Consider the following 26,879-nt stretch of genomic DNA (forward strand, 5'->3'; position numbering starts at 1 on the left):
CCAGGTCTTAAAGCATTGTGTTTTAGATTAACCCTTAGACCTTCATCTGGCCCTAGTACCCTCAGGAACTGTTCATGCAACTTTTAAGATAAACACACCACTCATTAGTGTTTATTGAAGTAATTACTTTTTGTAAAGGTATCCTCCACAAATAAATTACCATGTACTCAAGACACTGAAATGGTCATAGGTATTATTTTCTTTATTAGAAAAATAACAAGACCTTAATTTACAAATTAAACTACCGATTTCCTTTACTATCTACATACCTATTGCTGGGACACTTATTTAACACCTAATCTGTTTTTGAAAGGAAGCTGTATCGTAATTAAATTAGTACCAGCATAGTCTGACCAAATGAACTAATAAACATGTGAAATACTAAAAAACAGTTTTGATTAAAAACATACTACAGTATACTGAATTTACTAAATGAAGATGTCTGTGAGAGACTTCTTTTCATTTTGCATTCCCAGTCTTGCTTCCCTCTGGTTAAAGCAACTATCACTGAGGTATAATGAGATAACAGTGCAAGGCTTGAGATAAATGTTGTTGCTTGTCTCTATTTTTGGCAAGGCAAGCACCATTAAACAGTGTTTTATTGTGTGGTTTTATGTCAAACTGTACCTCCATTATCACTTTTACATGCATAAACCAAATCTAATATGTGTGTTCTACATAAATGGACTCTTTTCTCTTTCTGAAGGATTGCATTTTACTGTCAAACTGAACAACTACAGAAGTGTAATTTAAAACAATTTTCAATATCGTTATCAAAAAAGTAACAAAAAGCAAAGTAAAACAACACAAAAAAAAAAAAACAAACTTGGCAGGGGAGGGGTTAGAGGGACCATCACTGTACAGGAGCAGATCTAAATTTCCATCATAAAGTAATTTCAAGGAGCAAAAGCAAAGAGGTCTGAGCTGCTGGGAAGCTGATTTTTCACGTTCATTTTCTTGTGAATTCCTTGCTTCACTTGCCCACACAAACACAACAGGAAGGGACTTCCTCACTATGGCCAACCGCTGCACAAGATGTATCTTGATATAGGACCAAGTATTAAATTCACTATGACTATTCACCTCAGGATGATTTGGTTGATTTCTTGTTTGTTTGTTTCATTTCTAAGCAGCTGTTTTGAAGGCAGAACGCTGCTTGGGTTATTACAGCTCTCAGCAGACCTAATTATTTTGAATAGCAAAACTTGCAGCACCATTTTCATTAGTTGCATTGATTGTAAAAGTGAAGTAAGGTCAACGCACCCGGTATCCCACTTTGCACATCACTTCACTTTGCAGAATATCCTCCACAAGACAACTAACTGCAGAACACAAAAAAGCAATGTTATGTCCTTAGTTTATTATAAGTTAGGCTTTTATCTAGGCTTTACTCATCTTTTTTCCAGTTCTGAAGTCATTTCATGTCTGGACTTGCATATCTACACTTGCAAAGCAACAGACAACAAATAGTTTCAGTGCTGACAAGCCTTCAAAATCTTCCAGCAATTCTCCCTTTTCCAGTAATTCCAAAATAAATAATATCTACCACTGCTGGTTAAGGAAGAATCACTGAGCATAGCCCAAATCACTGAAATACACTGGACTACATACCATTAAACAGGTACAAAACCAAACCAGTAACATCATTATAGTGGAACCCCTGAACGTATTACTTTAGTTAGGGTTGCTGAGGTCTCTGGACATTTCAGAGTAACTCCACAGCAAAGACATGCCATGACAACAGCTGTCAATGTAACAAGGCTCAGCCTTTCCATTCCAGGTGCTGAAGGGGAACATCACAAGAAAAAAAAAAAAAAAAGAGAAAAAAAAGAGACAGAGAGAGGCATTATGAAGAAATCAAGAAGTAGCCTTGCACTGGCATAGCTATCATACACAGTGATAAGAAGCAGAGCTTATGTCCTTGAAAATACAATGGTTGAGAAAATGAAGTCATTCACGAGATCTTCAGGGAAATGTCTGCCACAAGGTGTGCGCTGAACTCAGAAGGGCACATTCTGACTGAGCTTCTGGAAGGGAACATCGTACCAGTAGTGCATGTTCAAACAACAGAGAGAAAATATTATAATTTCCATTATCTTGTTGCCATGCTGAGCTAGGCTGCAAAAATCAGTCTAGGTCCACTAGCTCTCTCCCACTCCCCCAAAAGTCTGCTTTCCTTGCTTTGCTGGACTGGCAGGTGGTACTCTTCCAGATGTCCACCTTGAGTGTTTCCCTTAGGAATACTCATTTCACATATGGTCTGAAATAATATCACCCAGTTTTACAAGGGCAAATGTGTTTCACTGGTATTTGAATTATCTTGCACCATCAGCCTGAGGAATGTGATGCATGAGTCTATCCAGGGAAAACACACAGGGCGTTGTTCCTTAAGGTAATTCCTTACTGCAAAGCACATGAGTATCAAGATCTTTTTGTGTTTGGTTATATCTAACATCTTCCAATTTAACATGGGGAAAATTTAGTCTTGAAACTAAGGCACAGAGCTTTCTTACTGGATGAAGCAACAAAAAGCAACTTCAGTATATAACACACTCTCACAACAACTTGTGTTTGCACAGCTTGACAATGGAAGAAAAACTAAATAATGATTCCTGCACATCACCAAGGCTGCCTACATGCAGCATGATAATAAGAGGCATAGAAAGGGCAGTGGCAATTGTACAAGGGTTGAAATGAACAAAAAACAATGAATGTAATTTCATAGGAATGGATTCAGTAGGTGTATGATAAATAAAACACTGTGCCGTAGTAGGCAAGTCTAACAGTCACACCTATTGAAAACAGCACTTCAAAACTTTGGGAAGTTTAAACAGATACAAGTAGAGAAAAGAGGGACTAAGAGCAAATAAAGGAGAGTCGAAGCTTGGAGTGAAGACAGACAGCAGGCCAAGGAAGACAACCCATGTTATTCCACAGAAGAGGGAGTAAAAAGAATTATATTAAAAGTGTGAGAAAATGGCAACGAGTACAGAACAATATTAAGAGGTGGAAGGCTGAACAAGCAAGCAGATAAGAAGGTATGTGGATAGGTAGTTATATAGTAACACAAGTAGCAATACAGAATTTCAACATTACAGCGACTTACAGGAAGGTAGAACTGGATAGATCAATGGGTGATGTTTTCTGAAGCACACAACTGAAAGCAACTCAAATGTAAAACCGTATGTAAAGGCAAGTTGCTTTTCTGAAGCAACTCAACTTCTGTTGAAGCTAAAACTTTTGATTTGTTAGGCCATATCTGATTTTTCTTGAAAATCCATCCCAAAATCTTATTTAGAACTGATAAAGACAAAGACCGAAATGTTCAAGTAAGTGTAAGTCTTTAGAGTAACATTAAACTAACAGTAATACACTTCTTAACTACTTTAGCTACAATAATGGTGTTTGGATGGCATTCAGTATAAACTTTGGGCTTTTTCTTTACTCTTGCATATATTCATCTCAGATGATACTACACTACTAGGATACTGTACTGATACTACATAAAGTAGTTTGTATCTCCACCTGTCCATGGAAATGTTAAATTTAGTGTACAGAATAACCACCTGCAGTAAGCAGATTCCGATTACCTAACAGTGCTGTCTAGCACCCTTCTTATTTTAAGGAGTAAACAACCCACTTAGGAAAGCACAACGTTTTTCCATCTTTAACCTGTGTACTTCCAAACTCTCAGATGATACGTTTTCAAAATCATATCTTAGATTCCATGATGCTGTAAATTAGTGCCATGCCAGTGGCTGCATCACTTTATTCTAGGTGAGAACATGACCCCATGCTACCAGCACTGCAGGTTGTACAGCATGAAATGTTTGCAAAACAGTACTGCAGAGCAACCTCACAGTGCTCAGTCAGTGCTTCTAATCATTCCCTGCCTCAAAAAGCCTACCATGTCTCTGCTGGGTCTCCTCTTTGCACAAGGTGAGCACACTGACAGCAAAGGGAAGCAGCCGTGATCCCCACTGGAAGCGAGGGCAACAGGGGCTTTGCTGCTGACTGCTGTGACATCAAGTGACATTTGCAGCCTGGAGGTTCCAGTTCTCTGCTCTGATACTCCCCACCTAGCTACATGTTCGAATCACCTGAACTTGTGAGGAATCAGTGGAAAAGGACATGATTTTGGTTCAGGAGCACTTCAAACTCTGTCTTTCATTACTTCCCGCAACATAAGGCAAAAGAGAAATGGACAAAACACTGTATGTAAAAGCCTGAATTTATTAAAATCAGTAGCAAGGCTGAGAAGAGAGAATAGAATATATAGAGAGAATAGCTTGTACTTTCTTGAAATAGGGCAGCTTTCTTTATCGCTTGTTGATGCTTTAAGTAACAACCTGCAGGTGATGTATAGTGCAAACTGCCTATCTTTGAGGAAGAAATACGTTTCTGTCAAATTAACCACTTTAAATTATATGATTTATATATTTCCTTCTGTTAAATTATTTAAAATGTAATTGACACATTTGTTCCCTATAATCAAGATCTAATGAAAGTTTCATTTGTAGTCACCTAACTGAACTACACAGCAGAGCAGGTATGGCAACATGCCACAGATACTGTGATGGCTCCCCAGAGTTTTGCATCATAGCTGACATCCGAGACTGAAGTGCTACCGTTACAGAGCTGATTTGTCATTATAAATGAATAAGGGATTCTTTTGCCCTTCATTTTACACAGGTGAGATGTGCTACACAGAAAGTAAACCACCTGTGACCAACAAAGTGCCAGGCTCACATCTGGGTAAGACCCACTTTTCTCATTCATTTATGTTAGTAGATGTCTAAGCCATAGCTTGCTACAGTCTCTTTGAAACTGACAAAGTAAAAAGTATAAAGTATAATTAAGCTATAATTGATAAATTATAATTTACAGTATAATTTTTTGAATTAGTTACTGAAAGTAACTGAATTTGACCCATACCCTACATGCAAACAGATCCAAATATAATCATGTAGAGTTTAATATACATTGATGTGCATTCGGGAATACAGTAATTAGTCTCTTCATGATTAATTGCAGGATTAAACTCCAAACCATGTAAACATTACCATAGAAGTCAAAGGAGTCTTAGATGGCAAAAGTTCAGTGGTAGTATGTCTGAAAACAGCTATACTCTAAAAAAAAATTAAAAAAAAAAAAAAGAGAAAAAAAAAACACAAACCAAACCCAACAACAAAACAAAACAAAATAACAACAAAACCACTACAACAACAATCCTAGAGAACTTTAGCAGAGTTTGTTTCATGGTTAAACCCAACAGGGATTAATTTGGCAACTAGGCAGCCACTTGACTTCACCAGTAATTTGACAGCTGTAGTAAATTAGATTGTTTTAATAAATGCATTCATGCACAAAACAGAATTTAAACTTTAAAAAGGTAAGAGTATGTTTAGCTTAAAGCAAAAGAACAGTCTTATGTTCAGCATCAAAAGGAAGAAAAAAAAAGGAAAAACTCCATCTAACAAGCACCAATGTGTTAACAGTCCCTCATTCAATCTGGTTCCCCAACAGTGTTACCATTTTGCCCCTGCTCCTTTCCTAAAGCATACAACCCTTACTCAGATTCTGGTGAGATATATAAGTAGGTGCACTAGAGGTATGAGTAATTCATTTATGAAGATGATCTAAGAGTGAGGCCAGTTGTACCCTGTGCATAATCTGCTTTATATCCACCTATGTTTCCCTGAAACACCTATGCTGCCTCTTAAAGAAAGGGAAACTCCCCCAAACCAAAGCTAACAGAGACTTCAAGTTTTGAAATTGATTATTTTTAGAATCTGGAACCGTGCTGTGCATTGCTGATAGTTCCTCAGTCTCATGACCGCAGATCACTGTGAATTAAAAATAAAACTACCGTGAAACACTGAATTGATCGCACCAAGATCTGCAACATTTTTGCAAGCTTTGTGTGATCAAAATTAAATATAAGGTCTATATCAGAAAGCAGGAATTATTATTAATAAATAAACAATTTGATTATTTTTTTTTCCCTAGTGTTAACCTATGTAGTGAAAAACTTTTGGTTCAGCTATTGAAACAAACCCAGACCTGTTACATCATCAGAGAGAAGGGATTATCCCCTGCTATGGGGATAGTCCATTTTCAGTCCTTTAGCAAATGTGAATGTATTTTTCAATCTGATTTGGGATTAAAAGTTTCTTAAGCATTATCCCTGGGGAAAATAATCTGAATCGTTTCAATATTTTGTTTATTGAATTATTTCACTTTTTCTATTTCCTTACAATAGTACAGAAAGCATTTAAACGAGTTAGTCTGAAACATCACAGCACTGCTCATCTCAGTGAACTGTGACATGCCTTCTAAAGTCAAGACACCAAAAGATATAAATGTTACCTTTTCATAGGGTTCAAATTCTTGAACACTTTTTTCCCCCCACTAACAGCCATCTGCATCTAATTAGAAATGATGGTATCAGCTGGAGAACATACCTATGTCATGGGGTGAAAGGCGGAAAATGATCCATAAACAATCTCAAAACCTACATCCAAATTTTCCTGGAATGCAGTAAAGAAATTATACTCTCCAATGGATGAATGTCATTTTTTTAAAAAAAAAATATCTTGTTTTCTGGATAAGAATCCAGAAGTCTGTATCAGGTTTCAAAAACTGTTACTTTAAAACACATCTTTGAATTTGAATTATATTAACTTTATTTGTAGATATGGGTGAAAAAAATGTTTCTTCTAACAGGGGAATTAGTTGAATAAAGTGCTAGAATGGACTAGAAAGCTATTCATGGACTTCTTTAATAGTATACCCACAGATATATATTGACAGTGAAAAAACCTTGAAAGAAACAGAAAATAGAAGGAACCTATTTTTCATATAGTTATAATAAAAATAAGGACAAAGCCCTCTCAGTAACACCAGCAAAAATTGGTCACTACTCCATCAAAATCAGTGGAATACATGTAGAGTCATGCACTAAGTGGTACCAGAATCAGCTTAATAGTGTTTAAGCGATCATTATAAATAAATACATGACTGTTAAAGTATGCTGTTATGAGCAGTTAAAATTAATAACATTTTGGTTGGCCAGAAAAGAAAATAATAAAACAACTCAAAAACACTGCACAGATGGCAAAATTTTATTTTTCCTGTTTTGATTTTGAATTGAACAAGATTTTTAAACACATGATTAAAATTAAGCGGAACTGATAAAGAATGCCAAATGCCAACATTTCATTCAAAGGATCTCTTTGCATAATTACAGACATGATTACAGGACCTCTATGAATAATTAGCTGAATGTGGCTCACGGGAAGGGCGTGTTACAGTAAATGGTGGGCAGCAGCATCTCCAGGGCTGCTTGCTTTTCACACATTTTGATTTAAAACATTCCGGTGGGTTCCCACCATGAACTGTTCCATTTATTTCCTTAAAATAGACACCTAGCAGTAAAACCATACAGCAAAATACAGATCTTACCAGGTAAAGACAAAAACCTCAGCATTTAAACATCTCCTAATAACTTCCAAAAGCACACACACTTCCTTCCTTTAGCTGCCCTCTCCAAAGACAAGGAAGGAATATGGTTACTGGATAGCAGCACCTGCTGCATCAGGAGAGGCAGCCAGACAAATGTGCCCTAAGTTGGCAGTTCCTGCCCTGTCCTGAGAAAACAACCGCTTCCTCGGTGCACACAGGGACCCTTGCTGGTGACAAGCACCGCATGAGGACCTCGGGGTGATTAATCAGTGCTGAGGCCAGCTACGTAAACAGGAAGCTTCTCCTCTCTGAACTTTAAAAAAAAAAGAAAAAAAAGTCACACTTGGATGTTAAACTAGTTGAATTCTATCTGGATAGCGTGGTTACAACCTGGTTTTTCTTAATGTATCCACAGCATGGTACCATTTGATGGGGAAACTTCCTGCCACACAACTCTATTAATTCTGCAGAGCAGTGCTGTGTGTTTTTGGACATAGAGTACTCCAGGTCTTTAATACTTGAACATAACTGACTAAACCTGGAAAGAACGTGTATTAAAGATACGCTATCTGTCAATGACTCTCAGATGTTTTAATTTATCTGCACAGGAAGCAGAGAATATTGTTGGAATATAACTTAATATTAATTTGCTGTATAAGCTTAAAATATGTATGTAAAATGTCAGTTCAGCTGCCTTTTCTTCTACTTTTCTCTCTTAACCTTCATATTACAAGATGTAAATGTCTTTAAACATAACTACCACTATGTACCAGAATTTGTCCAGACACCTCACAGAATGGATGAGGTTGGCAGGGTCCATCTGACCCAGGCCCTGTTCCAGCAGACACCCGGAGCAGGGTGCCCAGGACCACATCCAGGCAGCTTCTGAAGATCTCCAGGGAGGAGACCCCACAACCTCTGGGCAACCTGTGCCAGTGCTCGGTCACCTTCATATAAGGAAAGTGTTCCAAGTTGTGTCCATCGCCTCTTGTGCTGGCACAGGGCACCACTGAAAAGTGCCTGGTTCAATCTTCTGTGTACCTTTCCTTTCAGGTACTGATAGACACTGAGATCTCCCTGGAGCCATTTTCTTCTCCAGTCTGAACAGTCCCAGCTCTCTCAGCCTTTCCTCATAGGAGAGATGCTCCAGTCCCTTGATTACCTTGGTGGCCCTACGTTGGACTCCCTCCAGTATGCCCAGGTCTCTCATATAACGGGGAGCTCAGAACTGTACACACCACTCCAGATGTGGCCTCACCAATGCTGAGGGTCCACATTTTTCCTCGTCTTCCTCTTATCACTGATGTAGAAGGCCTTCTTGTTGCCCTTGACATTCTGGCCAGACTGAATTTCATTTAAATTTAGCTTTCCTATCTCCATCCATGGATACTCTGGCAACATCTCTGCATTCCTCCCAGATTACCTGTGCTTGCTTCCACCCTCTGTAGGCTTCCTTTATGTGTTGGAGCTTGTCTAGGAGCACCTTGTTCATCCACGCTCACATGAACTCATCCTTCTCACATTTTCACCCGACTTCTTCCTCTTTGTTGGGATGCATTGCTCTCGAGCTTGGAGGAGGTGATCCTTGAATATTAACCAGCTTTTTTGGGTCCCTCTTCCCTTCAAGCCCTTAACCTTACCTACTATCACCACTGCTGTATGATCTCTAACTGTACAGTGCTGAGGCCCAGATAAAGATTCACAGATTGAAGACCTCCTGAGCACCACAGACACTAATTCTGAGGTGTTTTAATACTGACTGAACAGACTGCTGGTAGCTTTTGTTCACCTTAAAGAAACAGTGCACCAGAACAGAAACACCCTAAAGAAACAGATTTCTCCAAAATCAGCAAACATTAAAAACATTCACATTACTTAAAACAAATGAAAGTCACAAGATAGCTAAAATTACCAAATGCATACTGACTCCCTGTGCCTTTGTGTGAATTCTCTCCTTTGGGATTATACACAATGACAAGGACAAAAGCTATTAGCTAAAGATGAGTCACTATTTTTAGGAGCCCAAGTTCTCAGACCATTTTTCACCATCTCCTTCTCTCCTGTTTGCAGCAGTGCAGACCGCAATCCCATTGCTCCCCATCTCCCCACATCCGTGGTTGTGTAACATCTCAAAGACCACCGCTGCAAATGCTTGCACAGCAGAAGTATTATGGGAAAAGTATTCTTAGCTACCATTAATTCAGCTTAGCAAGTGGAAACCAGCGAGAGAGCCAACTCCACCTGATCAGCCAGCTCTTCCTGCACCACAAGCAAGTGTCCTGGGAACCACTAGCAGACCACAGACCACAAGCTTGGGAATCACTGTCCTAAATAACACACAATCCTCTTATTATAGCACACCATGCTCCTTGTCTTGCTCGGGCTACTATTTTATTTTTTTCCTTACCAGCACAGTATTTCCTATGACGGTAGCAATTTATGGCTCATATCTGGTAATCATGCCCATGCTTAGGTCTGTCCTTTGGTGGACAACTATCTAGCAACCAACAAAATGAGTAACTTGCTGAAGCCGAAATTCAGTTTTACCCAAATGATTTCATTAATATTTTTTGTAGTGTTGTATCACTTTAGATGAGGCAGAATCTCACCTGAAGTCAATTTTGCAGTTTCATTAGAAGTCAGAAGGCGAGAAAAGCAAACTCAGGTGAGTAACAACAGTAAAGAACACAGCTAAGAAGCAATACATCAGCAATGTATCACAAATTATGCTGCACATGACTTCTAAATTTTCCATTTCACTTCAAAACTTCACACTGATGGCACACTAACAAATAATGAATGTCTTCACAGATTTTCTTTCTGTGCAAAAAACACACTTCTACGCTTTTTCCTATAGTGCTTCTTAAGGATATAACCCAATTTCAAAACGGTCTGCAAAGATCCTAATCTCCTGCTAAAGAGAAATCAATGGAAACAGTCTTTTGGTGGACCATAAATCAATGCCTACCTCTTTTATCATTCAAAATGAACTAAGGACAGTTTAACAGATTTTAAACATTGGAAGGAACACCATTATTGTCTATAGCCCACATATAGAGAGCTCTATACAGCCTTTACTGGCAAAAGATGACCAGAGTGCTAAAAAAAAAAAAAAAAAAACAAAACTATCTAACTTCCCGTTTTCCAGGGCTTTTACAGAAATTTGGAACAAGACTGCATTTTTTAGTCCTTATTTAAAATTAGATAGCCACAACACAGCTCTGAATTAGCAATAAGTATCAAATTAGCAATGAATAATTTCAGGATTTGTTCACTGAGATGTGTTAGTTTTAACTAACATTTTGTTTCCTATCAAAAGGAATTGAAAGGCTGTTGAAAAATCTCCAACTGGCTACTATTCATTGCCATCAGAAGAGCTACTCCTAAACAATAGTCTTTAGTCCTTTTGCAGTAATCAGGCATTTCTATTCAACTGGATATCATAATGTAAAGCTTACATCTTCAGTCTCCACCATTCATAACCTGTTATAGTGTCTCCCTCCAAACTGAGCAACTATTCTGGCATTCAGAATAGTTTGAATGTGAATAAATATGAAACACTTTTAATTTTATTTTTGAGTTAGCAGTTAAAATTTTCTAGAATGTTCTTAAATCAAGAATTTTCTTAAAATTAAATAATTTTCTTAGAATTTTCTTAAAACAAAAAGCTTATAAAGCATTCAAGAGTAACACTGTTCAACAATTTTCTTCAATTTCTTTAAAAAGTACCAAAGTACTTTTTCATTCTTTTCTTAATTTGTTTTCTGCAGTTTAAGGGGAATCATACGTTTAAAAGACAGAGAAATCCAACACAATTTATTTTCTTCTGATTTCACTGTCTATAAAATGAACATTCAGTGATGGCTACGTACCATGAAAACATGATTTGCATTTAGTCTTTCAACTACATCTGAAGACCACTCATTTAATCCTTAAGAAAATACTAATTTAAGATAATTAGGGGACTGGAGCATCTGTCATACAAGGAGAGGCTGAGACAGCTGGGTCTGTTTAGCTTGGAGAAGACTGACAGGGGATCTTATCAAAATACAAATATCTGAAGGGAGGATGTCAAGAGGATGGGGCCAGACTCTTTTCAGTGGTGCCCAGCAACTGGACAAGAGGCAATGGGCACAAACTGAAGCACGGGAGGTTCCATCTGAAAATGAGAAAACACTTCTTCACTGTGAGGGTAACAGAGTACTGGGATTACCCAGAGAGGTTGTGGAGTCTCCTTCTCTGGAGATATTCAAAACCCACCTGGAGGCCATCCTTTGCAATGTTCTCTGGGCAATCCTGCTCAGCAGGGGGGTTGGACCAGGTGATCTTCTGAGGTCCCTACCAACCTCAACCACTCTGTGACTCTGTGATTCTCTATTCAGGTAGTAGCCTTTGTTTTGAAAGCATGCACTGAGCATGTTTAACACGTTCTTACAGGAAGCAATAACTTGTATTTTAAATAAACTATTCTGATGTCTAATAAATTACTTGGTTAGAAGCAGGAGATTATTTACATTATCAGATCAGAAATCTGAAAAGCATTCATCAAAAGAGTGATGCATTAAGAAGCTCCAGAACTTCACAAAAAATATATTAACTGTGGATATACACACCTGTTATCTTTACTCTAAAGCAAAAATTTGCTACATCTGAATTATGGTCTATTTGGGTACATTTTTCCTTTTGTCTATTAACATGTCTTTAAGGTTGAAATTAAGCAAATGATGTGCAATTACCTGCACCTTAAAAAGGCTTACAGCAATGCAATCGTAAACAGATTATGCACAGTAAACTATCAAAGTAGGCAGGCAGGGGTTTTAGAGCAACCTGTTCCTAGGTAGTATCTGTTCAAGGGGCACACGCACCTTTATTGTTAGAAAAACTAGAAGTCAGTCTCAATATCAGACAATGGAAAGAAAAAAGTAACACTTTTAACATGTGAACCACTAGTGTATACAGATTATGTTGGTTTTAAACAAAATAATTAAGAGAGGGCTACTCAGTTGCTCCTCTTTTTGTTATTTTAGCTACACCTAAAGACTGATGTTGGCCTGACTTTTTTTTTTTTTTTTTGGCTTAATTTGAACAGTACTGTTCAATCACTTTTTCAAAAACTGAGAAGGGTAAGGAAGTCTAAACTGAGATATAACTTCTTTATTGCATTCAGTGAGTAAAAATAATTTACAGATCTTTTTGCAGATTGCTAGAAGTAGAATTATGACAATGAAATGCTCAGTTAATGTTGTGTGTCTCTCTGGAGCACAGTTTGCTAGAGCTCTCTAAGCATAAGAATACCAGACAGAAGTAAAAATGAAGGATGTAGTTTTGTTCAGTATTCTCTATATGATGTGCCTCCAGTAAATTAGGAAAGTTGTCTGACTGGTAACTGCTACTGGGTAACTTACTTTAGTCTTTCTGAGACTTCCAAATTCTACTGGAACTAAATCAGTGGTCTTCAATGTGGGGTGCATACACATTGGGATGCAGGAAGAAAATAGGAGAACTTCAGTTGTACATGCATATCATTTATGAAAAACATAGATATTAATGGTGCATGCTCAAATTTTTTTTTAACTGACTGGTGTGAACGATCAAAAAAGTTTGTAGACCACTGTTCTAAATCAATCTGTATGTAGTCTTCCAATGCTGTACATTAACAATACCCACTTAGAGTTGGCTATCATGTCTTGCTGGTCACTGGCACATTAAAAGATTTTTAACAAAAAAAGACAAGCAACCTCGCCCCTGCAAACATCCTATACCTCAGTCTCAGAAACATTCACTACTTTAGTTCAACTACTTTTAAATTCAGAGATACTGTCCTCAAGTGTTCAATCTCTGAATTGGATATTCCTTTAAGAAAAAAAAACAAAACACAAACTGTTATAATCTTTTTTTCTCAATGTAAATACATTTGAGACCTTCCACTCTTGTCTCTCAAGACTGCAATCAGCAAACTCTCCTATGATCTTAATAGCATTTATTTGACTGACAAATCTAATTTATCTATAAATACTTTTTCCTTAGCAACTTCTCTCTTCATAAAACTGTTTTGTGGAAATATAATGAAGGCATTTAAAAAGTTGGCATGCTGTTTCTAATAGGCACGTTTTCTTCTGGAGAAATGAAAGAGGTTATAAATATCTGTGTGTACAAGTTATATAGTACCTTCTATCATCTCCATACCACTAGGAGGCTTACAATGTCCGGCATGGCTCACAACCCAGACGGGGTACTGCTGATTTAGTCCACAGTACAAGGCCTGTATAAAGGTCCTGTAATAACCTGCCAGTCCGGGGTTACCTGTCAAAAGAAACACACAAGCACAGTCAATATTAACCTTTCAACAGCAAGCAAGGTACTTCAAAGCAAACTAAGCAACATTATATTTGAATTTGTTGTTTTCTTTAGCACATCTCCAATTTTTATTCTCCCAAACTCAGGGGCTATGCTACTGAACTGTTTTAATTCCATTCTCATGGCATCCATAAGAAGCATATTGCAGAAAATGCAGAAGCTAAAATTGAAATTGCAAAAGCTAAACCTGAAGCCCAGCACAAGAGAAAATCTCCTTTTGCATTAAAGTTCAAGCAGCTTGCTTATCTCCCCCATCAGGACACGAAAATCAGGCAAATATAAAGAAATCCCAAGATCTTACAAAAATGTGACAGACATTAATGTGTGTATCACTTGATCCAGGTATCTGTCACTCAGAACATGGAATATCTCTCTGTTATCAGTTGAAAACAGGTATGCTATTTACAGACAGTCCAATATTTGGTCAAGATTTCAAGATTTCCATACAAACCTTAATCTTTACCCCTCACATTTTTGTTTGTTTGTTTTTCTTTTGTATATGCGCAGTGACAAAGTGTCAAGGGGCTTAAGTTGAGAATAAATCCATATGAAAATGAAATGAGCCTTGCTTCCCCATTCCCCCAGGAAGCATAAAAATTCCACACATATATAAAAACATATAATTTCTCTCTATTTATTTCCTTTTCCAGGGTAGACCCCACTGGTTTCTTATTATCATTTAGACATCAGCAAAGCCTGCCATTGTAACTAGGATTGCTCAATTGCATGCCCTTCACTTGCATACCAAACAATTCTTAGTTTGGATATCATCAACAGCAGGAGGAGGCAAGAGCAGTATTGTGTAAAAAGGCATTCAGCTTCTAAGACAAAGACATCCCAAAATAACACAGATGTATTATTGCAAGAATATGAGGGGAAAAAAGAACAACACTAAATTTTTTAAAATTTCTTTGTAAAAGTCTGACTGTAATGACAGGCTGAGCCAGTGTAAGTACTGACAAGGACAGAGAAGGAGAGGAGTTGGAGCTGACATCAAATGAGCTCTTGTAGAAATGGCAGGCAGCGGTAAAATCTGGGTTTATTCCACTTCTTCCCTTTATACAGTGGGCATTTTGGGTTCTTTTACTTTAACCCTTTTGCTCTTCAGGTAACACACAGTGAGCTCATTGATCTCCAAAGAGGCTTTCCCTCAGTGTAGGGTTTCCAGAGGAGTGTCTCCTGGCCACAGAGACACAGTACAGCAGGCACCTGCTGCCACCTCTGGCACAGACATGCTCAGAAGCTGGTGAGCCCCTTGCTCACACCAGTGATAATACAAGGGCAGAACACAGAAGCCTTCCACTCTAGGCAAGGTATTACACATGCTTCATCCATCACTTATACGTAATAGACTCAGCTTCTGATGTTTTTTAAGCCTTAAAAACAATCTGATCTTAAAACAATACTATTTTTACTGGAATACATAGATTTTGAAAATGGGAAAAAAACAGAGTAGTGTCAGTTATTTTGTACTTATAAGCACCTCTTTTTAAGCTTGAAATTAAAGGAGAATTAAAATAAGCTGTTGTATACACAAACTCAAGAATGCACAAGGAAATTTTTGCAAACTGATTTCCAGAAAATCCATTTAAAATTCCCAGGGGTCACACATACAACCCTTTACATTTCACACCCTCCTACAACCTCATTTTATTTAACCAATAAAAATGTACATCTATTTTTTTTTTCATTTTTATACTTCAAAAGTGTATCAGAGATGGACCCCCAGAGATAATAAGATTAAATCTAGACATCATTTGTCAAGCTTCTTGGGTTGAAGTTATATAGAGGAAACTTGTCATTCAGGAAGGCTGAAGATGAAAGTAACAGCAACCCAAAATAAAGTGCATTTTTTGCAGTATAAATAGTCATTAAGTTTCAGCACTATACTCAGTCCTGCAATATAATGGAATTAGGTAGCTTGGGATCAAGGAATCATGTTAATCTTAAAACTCCTTTAAAAATGCAAAACAATGAAAGGCAGGAAAATAAAAACAGCTGTCTTTCAAATGTCCTTCTCATCCTCAGCTAGGTGAACCTAACATGTAAGGATGTAAGGACTCTCATGATTCAGCCATCAGCTGAAGAACAGGGAAGTACGAAGTGCTCATGAACCACCAAGGGAGGCTTTGGATCAAACACTATGCAAAGCTTGAAGCGCAGTACTACTTTTCTTGGAGAAAATGGGATTTTTATTCTGTGATAAATGGCATGTATATGTTAGACAGGTAAAGGAGAAGATCCATAAATGCAAAAGTAACCCCTTTCCCTCACTCTCTGCACACACCTGCTCATGGTAAAAGACATTCTGTGGGGTGAGCTGTTAGATCTGCTACTGATACTTTAAAATGCCTTGAAGGGGTATGAATGAGAACCGCTGGCACAAATGGAAAGGCAAATCAACAACAAAGATTTTAACAGCAAAGCTTTCTATAGAGAAATCACCATGTGTAAAGCAGCTATAAATTCATTCTTTATTGAACTTTCAGTTTCAATGGAGTTACTCCAGATTTTCACTGACTTAAGTAAAAGCAGAGCTGTAGCCCCGGCTCTTGAAAAGCCTGTGTACACAGAACTGGTAAGTGGAGAATGTTAACCTCCAATTATAGATCAAACTTGCATCTCTGCAAAGTCAGCTATTTCATACAGTTTTAACTTTAGCTTCTATCTGTCAACAGACTTTAAGGGGAGAGAGCAAAAAAACTAAATGGATAAAGATTTTTTTTTTCTATACAACAGAGTTACAGTAATAGCTAATGGAAATATCTGGGGCTTAATATGCACATCAATCTGTGATCAACAATAGTTTGGGCTTGTCTACTGCAGTCAAAGTGTTGTTCAATTAAACAATTTTATTTTATTTTAAATAAAAGGAACAACCAGGTTCATCACACAGGCATGGAGGTAACGCGGTGCTCATTTGTGCATTTTACGGACTTCCCAATACATCAGAACAAACCTGCCTATGTTCTTTCACTCAGTCCCAAAGTGTCAAAAAATAGAAACCATAAGTAAATGCAATGTTAACCTCCCTGATTTGAAGGTTACTCCAGTTATTTGAATAGCACATCAATCCTCAGACACCTCAGGGCACCTGAATCATTCTTGCATGCCAGCAAATCTCAAGTTGCAGTCATCTGAACCAAGAAGCACATCTTAAGCAGTTACTCTCAACTGTGCTTAATTTTAAACTGTGTTTATGTTGTTTCAGAAATTTTTTCAAACAATAGCTTTAAGTGGTGGCCATAAAAGAAAAAGACACAAAACTCTAAGACACTGCGGATTAGCTTGATTTGCAAAAGATTTCTAAGCATTTCATGAGAAGAATATGTTACATGGACAATTTGGAGTGAATTGGAGCGCAGTTGGATCACTTTATTCGGTGTACTCACAAATGTCAGTAAGCAAGGACCTTCTCTGTTCCTTTCTGTAACACGAGTCATTTCATCCAGCTGTTCCACATAAAACCCAAAGTCTTTCCATTTTTAATCTGAAGATGAAATCTCCTTGCTTTCCTGACATGTTCCACGTACTGCTAAAGCAAAACTGGGAAGCCTGAAAGAATTTGCAGGGGTGCAACTCTGAGCTACATGGAGAGGTAAATGTTCTCTATCCACTTACACATACTGCAGATACAGGTTTTCAAGAACAGGGAGGTACTCTTTAATCACGCAAACAGATAAGAATGTGAAAATTACTCATAAACATGCATTTGCCTGACTTTTATTTTCAAATACTTTCTTTTTAGTGCTGTTCCATTAAGATTTTAAATACCAGCAACAACTCAACAAGAGACAACAACTTGTACAAGCTAAGTATCTGCCCCGTGATAACTGTGATAATCACTTTTATCCCAATTTCACATTATTTCCTCTGTGAAGTGTCATAAAGACAAACTTAGTCTGTCTTAAGAGGAAGTATGCACTTATGCTTGAGATGCTGCAATTTCAAGAAATAAATTACCTGGATTCGGGAGGTTTAAACCTAGGTACATATGCTATCAGTGCAACTCAATCTACCCCTTAAATCTGGATGCAAAACAACAAATACATAAGGATTATTTAAAAAGTCACAGGCCATACCTAATCCCCACATATAAAGATATACACCAAAACATACAGGAAAAGCCTTCTGTCCTGAAAGGGGTAGCTCAAAAATATATACAGGTCAGTCAAATGAAGAGAGACCAAAAGACAAAACGAAAGTAATTCCTAGCAGTTTTGGAAAGGATATCTAACCCCAAAAAGATTTATTTCAGCCTCTAGTAAATGCCAAGGGGAGTGGGGAGTGAAAGAGAAGAAATTTATGTGTAGCTAAATCATCCCAAACAGCTGTGGGGTTTCTTGCACCTTGTTTTTGAACCAAGCTTTTTGGGCTCTGTGCACTGTCCTCGATGCTTCCAGCCACGTCTCCCAAAGCCTGCCCATCTGCAGGAGCAGTAGCTGGCAGCGGGCTGTGGTGCTTCGTGCACTTTTCTAGCAGTTGCTTTCTGTTTCCTTTGGGACCTCAGCAGGACCATAAAGAATAGAAGCAGCTACATGAATAGAAGAAGGGAAATACACAGCCAGCAGTGGGTTTACTGAGAACTTTGAGGAACTGGAAAACATGCCAGCAATTACCATGAGTTTAATTTTAGAAATAATCCACAGTTTCGGAATTAAGTATGTATACCACAGTATTTACACGATAATCTCTTGCAACAAACCAAATGCAGACTTTTTTTTGTTTGTTTTTTTAAATGAGCAGCCATAAATCACACTGGAAATCCAGGGGCGCACAGCAGGACCACACAAAAATCATTTTTGTGGCAAAGATTCCAACTGCCTCTTTGCAGAGCTGCCAAAGCTCCCAGCTTCGGCCCGAAGGATCGACATGACAAGTTCCTCGCTCAAGGAAACTTAATCTGTCTTTGGCGTCTGACCAGCCACCATGGAAGAAGATGCAACTCCCCTATGTTAATGAATGGAAAGCAGCCCACGCAGATGTCAGGAGGATTTAAATGGAGCATGTAAAAAAAAAAATACAATGATGTTCTCACACTTGGGAAAAAACTGCAGAAACTGACACCACAGCTGACAATCAGGCCTTAAAAGGAAACACACAGGTTTCTTTGCCGTGCAGGGTCAAGGAATTTCAAATAACGCCTGTCAAATAACATCGGAATGGCCATCACAAACTCATGTCAATTAAACTTTCACCTGTTTGCACATCGAGGAGACCGAAATTCTTAGCTCTGTATTCTGTTTAGAGTGTGTGCGAGGGGAGCAACCTCAGCCAAAGAGCAAATAATAACAAAGATGGTATGCCGAACCATGTGAAAACTCTTGTTTGATCCTCTCTAGCTCTGGAATCATGAGTTTGGCTGGAAAGCACCTCAGTGCTTCGGTTGTGTAAACGGGGAATCTCAGGACTCAGCCAGGTGCCTGTAACTGCTTATTACAAAAGTTTTTCAAGAACATTTCACATTTTCCTCCTATACATATATGTGTATATATTTGTTTCTCCTACATATATATGGGAAAATATATATAGCTTTTAGCCTCATACAGCTATAAAACTTACATTTAAGATTGTATAATACACATTCTGTATGTGCATTTCATAGAGCAAATACACCTGCCTTGCTGTTCTCTAACGCTTTTCTATCTTTATGACAAATGTGGGCTCATTCACCTCTGAAGAAGTCCCATGGACAGCCTAATAAACCTAAATTAAACTAACAATGTTGTTTTTCCCTAAGTGACAATTGTGCCTGATGCTTGTGAAAAAAATATTCCCAAGAAACTATGACAGAACAGGGTTTTTTTTGTTTGCTTGTTTTTTGTTTGTTTGTTTGTTTGTTTGTTTGTTTTTTTCTGCCTTTCTTTTTTCACTGTAATGGTTAAAAGCATCTATCCAGACAGATATGAAAACAAGTCTGAAATCCTGATTTTGGCAATGGAAATCTACTGGATTTTGTCTGCAAGTGATATTGCAGGGGTGTAATACAGTCATAAAGGTAAATATTGACATACATCTGGTGACTTCAATGTTTCAACTAGCTAAGACACATACAGAAATATATATACAAAAAAAAAAAGTTATCAATTCTTTCAGTATGCCTGTAAACAAATGATTCTTGAAAGGGAGTTGAGTTCACAATGGAATAGGGAATTTTTCACTCTATTTTTTAAAGTGATAAACAGAATTTACTAAAGCTCACAATTACTATTTTTTGTTCCATTTTCTGCATATTAGATTAAAAATTAGCACTTTTAATTAGATCTCCTGGTACACACCTGCACATACAGTCTCCTGCACATCTGTTTTGGCAGATGAAGACAGATTTTACTACTTTAAAACCCACAGGCTGTTGGTCTGCCTGACCCAATCTATGCTGCAGCCCATCCTGCAGTGAGCTCTACCTTGGGTCTCGAATTCCCAGTGGGAATTGTCCAGTTGACTTCAGGGACTGAAGCAGAACTGGACCAGCAAAAAACTAATCTCCTTCTGAAAGAAACAAAGGAGAACAAAGGACATGGGCAGAAGAGGAACATGAGACTTGGTGTCAAATGGGTTCACAATAAAGCCTACGAAACATTTGAATAACACAACCCTGATGAGACAACATCAGCAGGAAGAAGACAAAGACGAAAATAAACAATTCAAAAACAAGATAACCACAAATTACTTGCTTTGTGCAGATAAATAGCTCTGCAGATTTTATCAATTTTGAATGAGATACAAGGAGTAAGCAAACAATAAATTCAAAAAGCACCAGAAATTAAATTTTCAAATTTGTATCAGAAATCTGTCTATGCTGTAATGCTGGTCAGAGTTACAAAAAAAAGAAAAAAGAAAAAAAAGTGTAAGCTTGAGACCTTCAAGGTCATTTATTTTTCTTTCTTTCTTAAGACAGATTTCAGAATAAAATTTTTATAAACAGGTAACAAATAGCTATGGAGAACATGAAGACAGGAGATGTTAGAAAAATGTCTGAAAATACGTTGCTGCAATTTTTGTGGAAAGAAAAGATTTCTTTTTGTGGGTCAAGAACATCAAGGGAATGTAGCATTTGAAAGGAACTGTCTAAAGTGATTTTGTACTTGTATCTGTTATTAGTGTTCAGAAAAGTAAGAGAAAACAATAACCTGTTCTGCGCATGATAAACCAAGAAGAAAACCCAAGACTGAGGAAAAAGACCATGTAGTAAGGATATTTGTACCATTCCTGAGATGTTCCATGAAGTTCAACTCAAATGCTTCAAACACTTTCCTCCTTCATAAACACAAGTCACTGTGGACAAGCTATTTAAGAGCTACCATGAAGAGTTTCTGTCCCATAAGAGAAGGCTTTAATAATGGATATAAGAGATCTACAGGTCTACAGATGGAAAGGCATTATATAAGTACATCTTACTAAATATTTATTTATTCTCATGGGAGCTTTTAGATCCATCAATAAAAAACAAGATTTCATCTCAAAAATGGAAATCAGGACAATGATCATAATCCTCCATCATGCTCACAGCAGAAAAACAATGGACCAAGAGTGATGACTTACTGAATGTTTGGCTCTATTGTTTTCATAATCTAGATACTGAACATAATGGGTGAAATTTATTGTGTTTCAGTGGTCCATTGGAGTTACTATACAGAACCACGTGTTCTATAGAAATAGGGCCACATGTTACCTAGAGTCTGAAAGGAAGCATTTATTTTTCATGATTTTTAAGAGAACACTACTTCAAAATATTTATTATCAGTGGAAATCCATATCAGCTCTGGTACTTCTAGAAGTAGATGCCAGGAAAGAAGGAAGTATATTATACACATTTTAATTGCATTATTTGTACATGATGCACATGGCTAAACTGGATTTCCATCATAGGTGGGTCCTCTGGGAGGTACTTTCTTCTTCCCCTCTGCCTCAGACATCATAGAACAAAAAACACACTTCTTTAAATGGTCAAACCAAGCAAAATACCCTAGAACACAATATTTCCATAACTCAAGCCAAGCTTCTGCACATTGCAGGAGAGGGATTACTTCCTCTCCTGATTATGCTTTGCGGCCAGGCAGGCAGAAAGAATCCATGCTGAAAACAACGCCTCATTAACAGGGAGAGGACATGGAGAGAAGACTACAGATAGAGAAATTTCGGCAAGCCACTTCAGTAAGTCACATCTGCCACCCAGATTTAGGAGAGGGAAATGCTGTCAAGCACAGTTGGAGCTTCAACCATCCTGTCATTACTCTGCCTCCTCCAACTTAACAAGCTTAAATGTGCCAAGCCCCCATCAGAGGTACTGCTGGAGCACTGGGAAATTCAACAAAAGTGGCATATTTCAAGCAAGATCTGACATACAGACTCCTCTTTGCATGAGGAAGTTTTTATTTTTAATGAAAAATACATTTTTTTTTCTTTTCTAAAGACAATGGAAACTGGTGGGCTGACCCAGTAAACAAAGCACAACTGTCAGCATATTTTAAAATATTACTCACAAACAAGTAGTCCATAAGCAGAAAAAATAATGGAGTGCAGCGTCCTAAGAATTGAATTTTCTTAAATCTAATACAGGATATCTAATAGGATAGAGCACACCATTCCTTCAGCGGCTACTTTACCAGTCTGTATGTTCTCTATCCAAATTCTTATCTTAATATCTTTGAGTCCCCTATCGCTCCAAAAGATTTGAGGAAAATCAGCTGATGTGTTCAAAGTTTTATTGGAGTTAGAAAGCAGAAACCAGACAGGTACATAAAAATTAGTGTTACCCACAGAGAAGAGTTTTCTTCTCTGTCAAACTATTTATCCCCATGAAATAAAGGGAAAAGCCCTCAAAGAGCTTTGGTCTGAGTCCAGACAGCACATCTCATTGACAAGTCCTCAAGAACTTGACCCAGGAAGATTTCATTATTCCCATTTTATAAATGAGAAAATAGAAATAATAAACAGGCTGTTGTGGTGTAACCCGGCAAGCAGCTCAGCACCACGCAGCTGTTTGCTCGCTTCTCCCCAGTGGGATGGGGGAAGAGGACTAGAGAAAAGGTAAAACTCATGGGTGGAGATAAAGGCAGTGTAATAGGACAGAAAAAGAAGGCGTAATAAAAATAATAACGACAAAAGAATACACAAAGCAAGTGATGCACAATGCAATTGCTCACCACTCAGTGACTGATGCACTGCCCATCCCTGAGCAGTGGCAGCAGCATGCAAGTATGTGCATCGAAAATGTTCTGCTATATTTCTCACTGAAATAGAAATCTATGCTCTTGTTACCTTATCTTCTGATCGGACAACTTGTAGTCAAGAGGAAGGAGAAAACACATTATCTTGTCCTACATAAACCCATCTATCTAGATTGTTATGCTACATAGACTTTAGAGTGTAACTTGTTTGCATTGACTGCTGTTGCATTGCATACACCAGCTACTAGAGAGTAAGAAAGCTCCTTTTCCACTGTCAATTTTTCTTCAGGAAAAAGAAAAATTAAAATCTGCAAACTCAGGGCCAAACATCAAGAGTTGACAGCTTCATCTGGAGCTGCAGTGCGAACAGCAGCAGAGGCCACAAGGCAGAGGCATTCACAGCGAATCACTACTGCCTGGTGTGACCCTTGGGTCACCAACTCCTCCAGAAAAGCCTCAAGACAGAGCACGTGAACCCACATACACGTTCTGCGTGGTGAGGACTGACACCACAACCCAACTACGGGAAGTTCTGCAAGGAGTCCGCTGAAGGAACCCCATCCCTTGCTCCCGGACTGCCCTTCCCACCCCCCTACCATGGCTCACCAGCCTCTGACTTACACTGGCACCACTGCAGGGCCGTGCTGTGAACCCAAACAGGGAACGGCTCCAGCTTAAAATCGACCCCAGAAATAAATGTATGTATGTACTTAACTCACAGCATGACCTCGCAAACTATTGTTCTGGCCTAACCGAGGGGCGGAGTGGCACAGTGTGGTGGGAACAGGAATACCTTATGCCACTATTGTTGACAAACATTTTGTGTTGTGAAATTATGGCCTTACAAAGTTTAAGTGCTCCAAACATTAACTTCTTAGATCTTCCAGTTCCTGATGGGTCTTAATATATATACTAAACATTTTCTAACTTGTGTTACACTTTAGACTCAGCAAAGCCTGCTTTGTGGCCTTAAGACAAGGGATTGATGGTTGAAGGCAAGAGTTCGATGAACACCCCAGGTCTGCCTCCCAGTCTCCAAAGGGAGGCTCAAATAAGTCCCACTTTCAATAAAGCAAGGAACAGCAGACACTTTCCAGGAAAGCTCTGATTACCTGACATTGATCACACGAGGTCAGTAGACAGACAGGTGGGATACAAGAAAAAATACATTATTGAGAGCTTTAGGAATACCAGCTGGGTTTCCCCAAGCCATCCTGTGGAGCAGTTCAGGATGTAAGGAGTACATTCAAGGGAGCAAGTGGCTAGCTCAAGTCCTCTGCTAAGTCCTCCGCTAAGTCCTCCTTGGTGACAGGGACCAAGAGTCCAACAGAACAAGGTTCTCTGGTTGATTCTCTGCATGAGGTGTACCATAACATCAATAACATTGTCTTTGTTTTTCAGTTTTTCTCTGCTTCTTTTCTTCAGCTGAGAATTGACAACAGCAGCACTGCTCTACTTGGGAAGGTCTGGTGGGAATAAGCACAGCTAGCAGAACACATGCAACTCCTTTTATTTGAAACTAGGGGAGGTAAGAAGATAAATGGAAAGGGCAGTGTTAACATGATGGAAAATATACAGCCACACAGAAAACAGTTTGTGAATATAGATATATGCATACAAAAAAGTTGTTAGCTTCAGATCATCAAAACTAAGCCTGTAAACAGGTATCACATGCAGTTTTTTTTCAATATTAGCAGGAGAGCCATTAAACTATGACTTTCATCTAAAAATTACCATTGCATCTAAAAGAATTACTTAATTTAAGCCACCTAAATCGAAAGCAAAATCAACATTACTATTTTTTTTTAACACGATAGAGAGCTGAAGTATTTAAGTGTGGTAAGTTATTTTCCCTAATGTCCTTTGGGTATGCAGTGCTGTACAAACAGAAGATGATACATGTCCTGGTGCAAGTATTTCACAAAACCAGAAAGAGTGGAGCTGCCCAGAGTTAAACATTCTAGGAGAGGAAGTATTTGTTGTCTCACTCTATCCAGTTGTGCTTTTATTGGTAATTTATTTACACATTGTTAGCTGACTGTTACTGAATGCTGTCTTAGAGACTCTGGTGATAGATGAGATAAATTTTGCAAATGGGAATGAAGATTTGTTTGGTGGTTTGCTACACAATTTGTGAGGATGACTGAAGCATCTATTGAAAAGCAACCCAGTGGCAAGGCTGGGAACAAAAGCCCCAACATTCCAGTCCTTGCATTCTCTGCTCTAAGTGGACTTCCTTTATTTTGTTCCCCATAACACAAGTTAAAGGCATTTTTATGACCTTCAACAACCACCAGAACCATTAATCACTGCCCCATGAATGGTCCTATAAAACTATTTTTTTTTTTTTTTGCAATGCAGACTGTGGAGAAAGAGTCAGTGCCTACATATGTATTCAGATGATAGCCTGAAGCCTGCTAGTGTATGGTATAGCTGGCTATTAGAGCAAAAAGCTTTCCAAGAAATGCTATATTTTTTTCTAATCTTTAGAACAGCTCCCTCTTCTGGCATACCCTTTCCATACTGTGTTTAAGCACCACTTTTCACTCCTTAGCAATTTTTAATTCCATTTGGTACCAAGCACTCAACAAACACAGATTTCAGTGTTACGACACTTACTGTACAGTATGGCTGTGAAGGCAAGAAGCAGGCAGCTGAAATTACAGTTTTTGGAAAAGCGGCCAATTCCAATCACCTATTTAACTAAGAATATCCATATGTTTAGGTTTACTACCTTTTGGGTGCACCCCCCTCCAAAAAATACATAAAGATCCCAATCCACACCTGGACAAGAAGCCTGGATGACCAGTCCTCGAGCCAGATTTGAAGATTCACTGAGGCTGGCTGGGACCTCTTGAGATCATCCAGTCTGTCCCTCTGGCTCATGTGTGGTCAGCTGGAGACAGTCACCCAGGAACATGCCCAGCTGGGTTTTGACCATCTCCACAGCCAGGAGACTCCACAACACCCGAGCAACTGGATCCCTCTGCAGGTAGAAAGTCCTAGCAGTGCCCAGCCCTAGCTGCTACTTACACAAAGCACTTAAGATAAAATGAGGAACATTAATTCCTCTTAATTAGGTGCTTAGTAATAAGCTAGAGAAAAGAGTCCCTTTTTGAGTTAGGTGACATGGTCTCAGACTGACTCTTCAAAAAAAATTAAAAGTGACAGCTCTCATAAACAGCTTTATAGTGATAAAACAGCAAAGATACAAGGCAAGGTGAGGCTGGACAGATAATTTGATTGCAGGTGCTCTGGCACTATTTAGTAAAAAAATAACCTTTACTGCTTAATACAAACAGAACGGGTTCTTGATTTTGTTCATTAAGTTGCTGCTGGAGTTCATTCAGTGACTGTGAGCGCAGAGTGTATGCAGCACTAGAACAGGAGCCAGAACCTCAAAGTGCCCTTGCCCACGAGGTACAAAATCATCTTTCCTCTTCATCTGCTTGTTCACTGCCAGCAGCATTTCCCTCCCCTCCCACACAAGTACTGAACGCTGCCATGGCCTGGGGAGGGCACACTGCCTGATATGCAAAGTGGGCAGAGGAGGCAAGTGCCTCCTTTGAATGACTCAGTGGTCTCACTCCAAAAGCTGATTTCGCTTCACAAACAGTTTTGCTTTTTTTTTTTTTTTTTTGTCTTTTACTAGTTTAATCGCAGATTAAGTACCAAGGTTCACGTACCAGATTCTAAATTACACAGACCCCACAGCTGCCAGAAGCTATATGCTGCAACCGAATCCACTAGTACTGGGAGTCCTTACAAGATCTCGTGCAGTTCTTGCTGACAAATGGTTACAACAAACAGATCACACACAAAGAGGCCCATTAAAAGCCCCCTGATTTTGTTTAAATTAAAGCATATCCTAAAATCCAACTGAAGAGA

General features: G+C 38.4%; 1 protein-coding gene across 2 annotated transcripts in view; it reads right to left on the reverse strand.

Annotated features, from left to right (window-relative positions):
* Window positions 1-26,879, reverse strand: part of LDAH (lipid droplet associated hydrolase) — a 116,932-nt gene that overhangs the window by 70,506 nt on the left and 19,547 nt on the right. For both annotated transcript variants that reach the window (XM_068678709.1, XM_068678708.1), the window contains one exon: window positions 13,633-13,767. In XM_068678709.1, coding sequence (XP_068534810.1) covers window positions 13,633-13,767 — 135 coding nt within the window. The remainder of the gene's footprint in view (window positions 1-13,632; window positions 13,768-26,879) is intronic.

The sequence above is a fragment of the Anas acuta genome, chromosome 3, assembly GCF_963932015.1.
Source record: "Anas acuta chromosome 3, bAnaAcu1.1, whole genome shotgun sequence".
Lineage (NCBI taxonomy): Eukaryota > Metazoa > Chordata > Aves > Anseriformes > Anatidae > Anas > Anas acuta.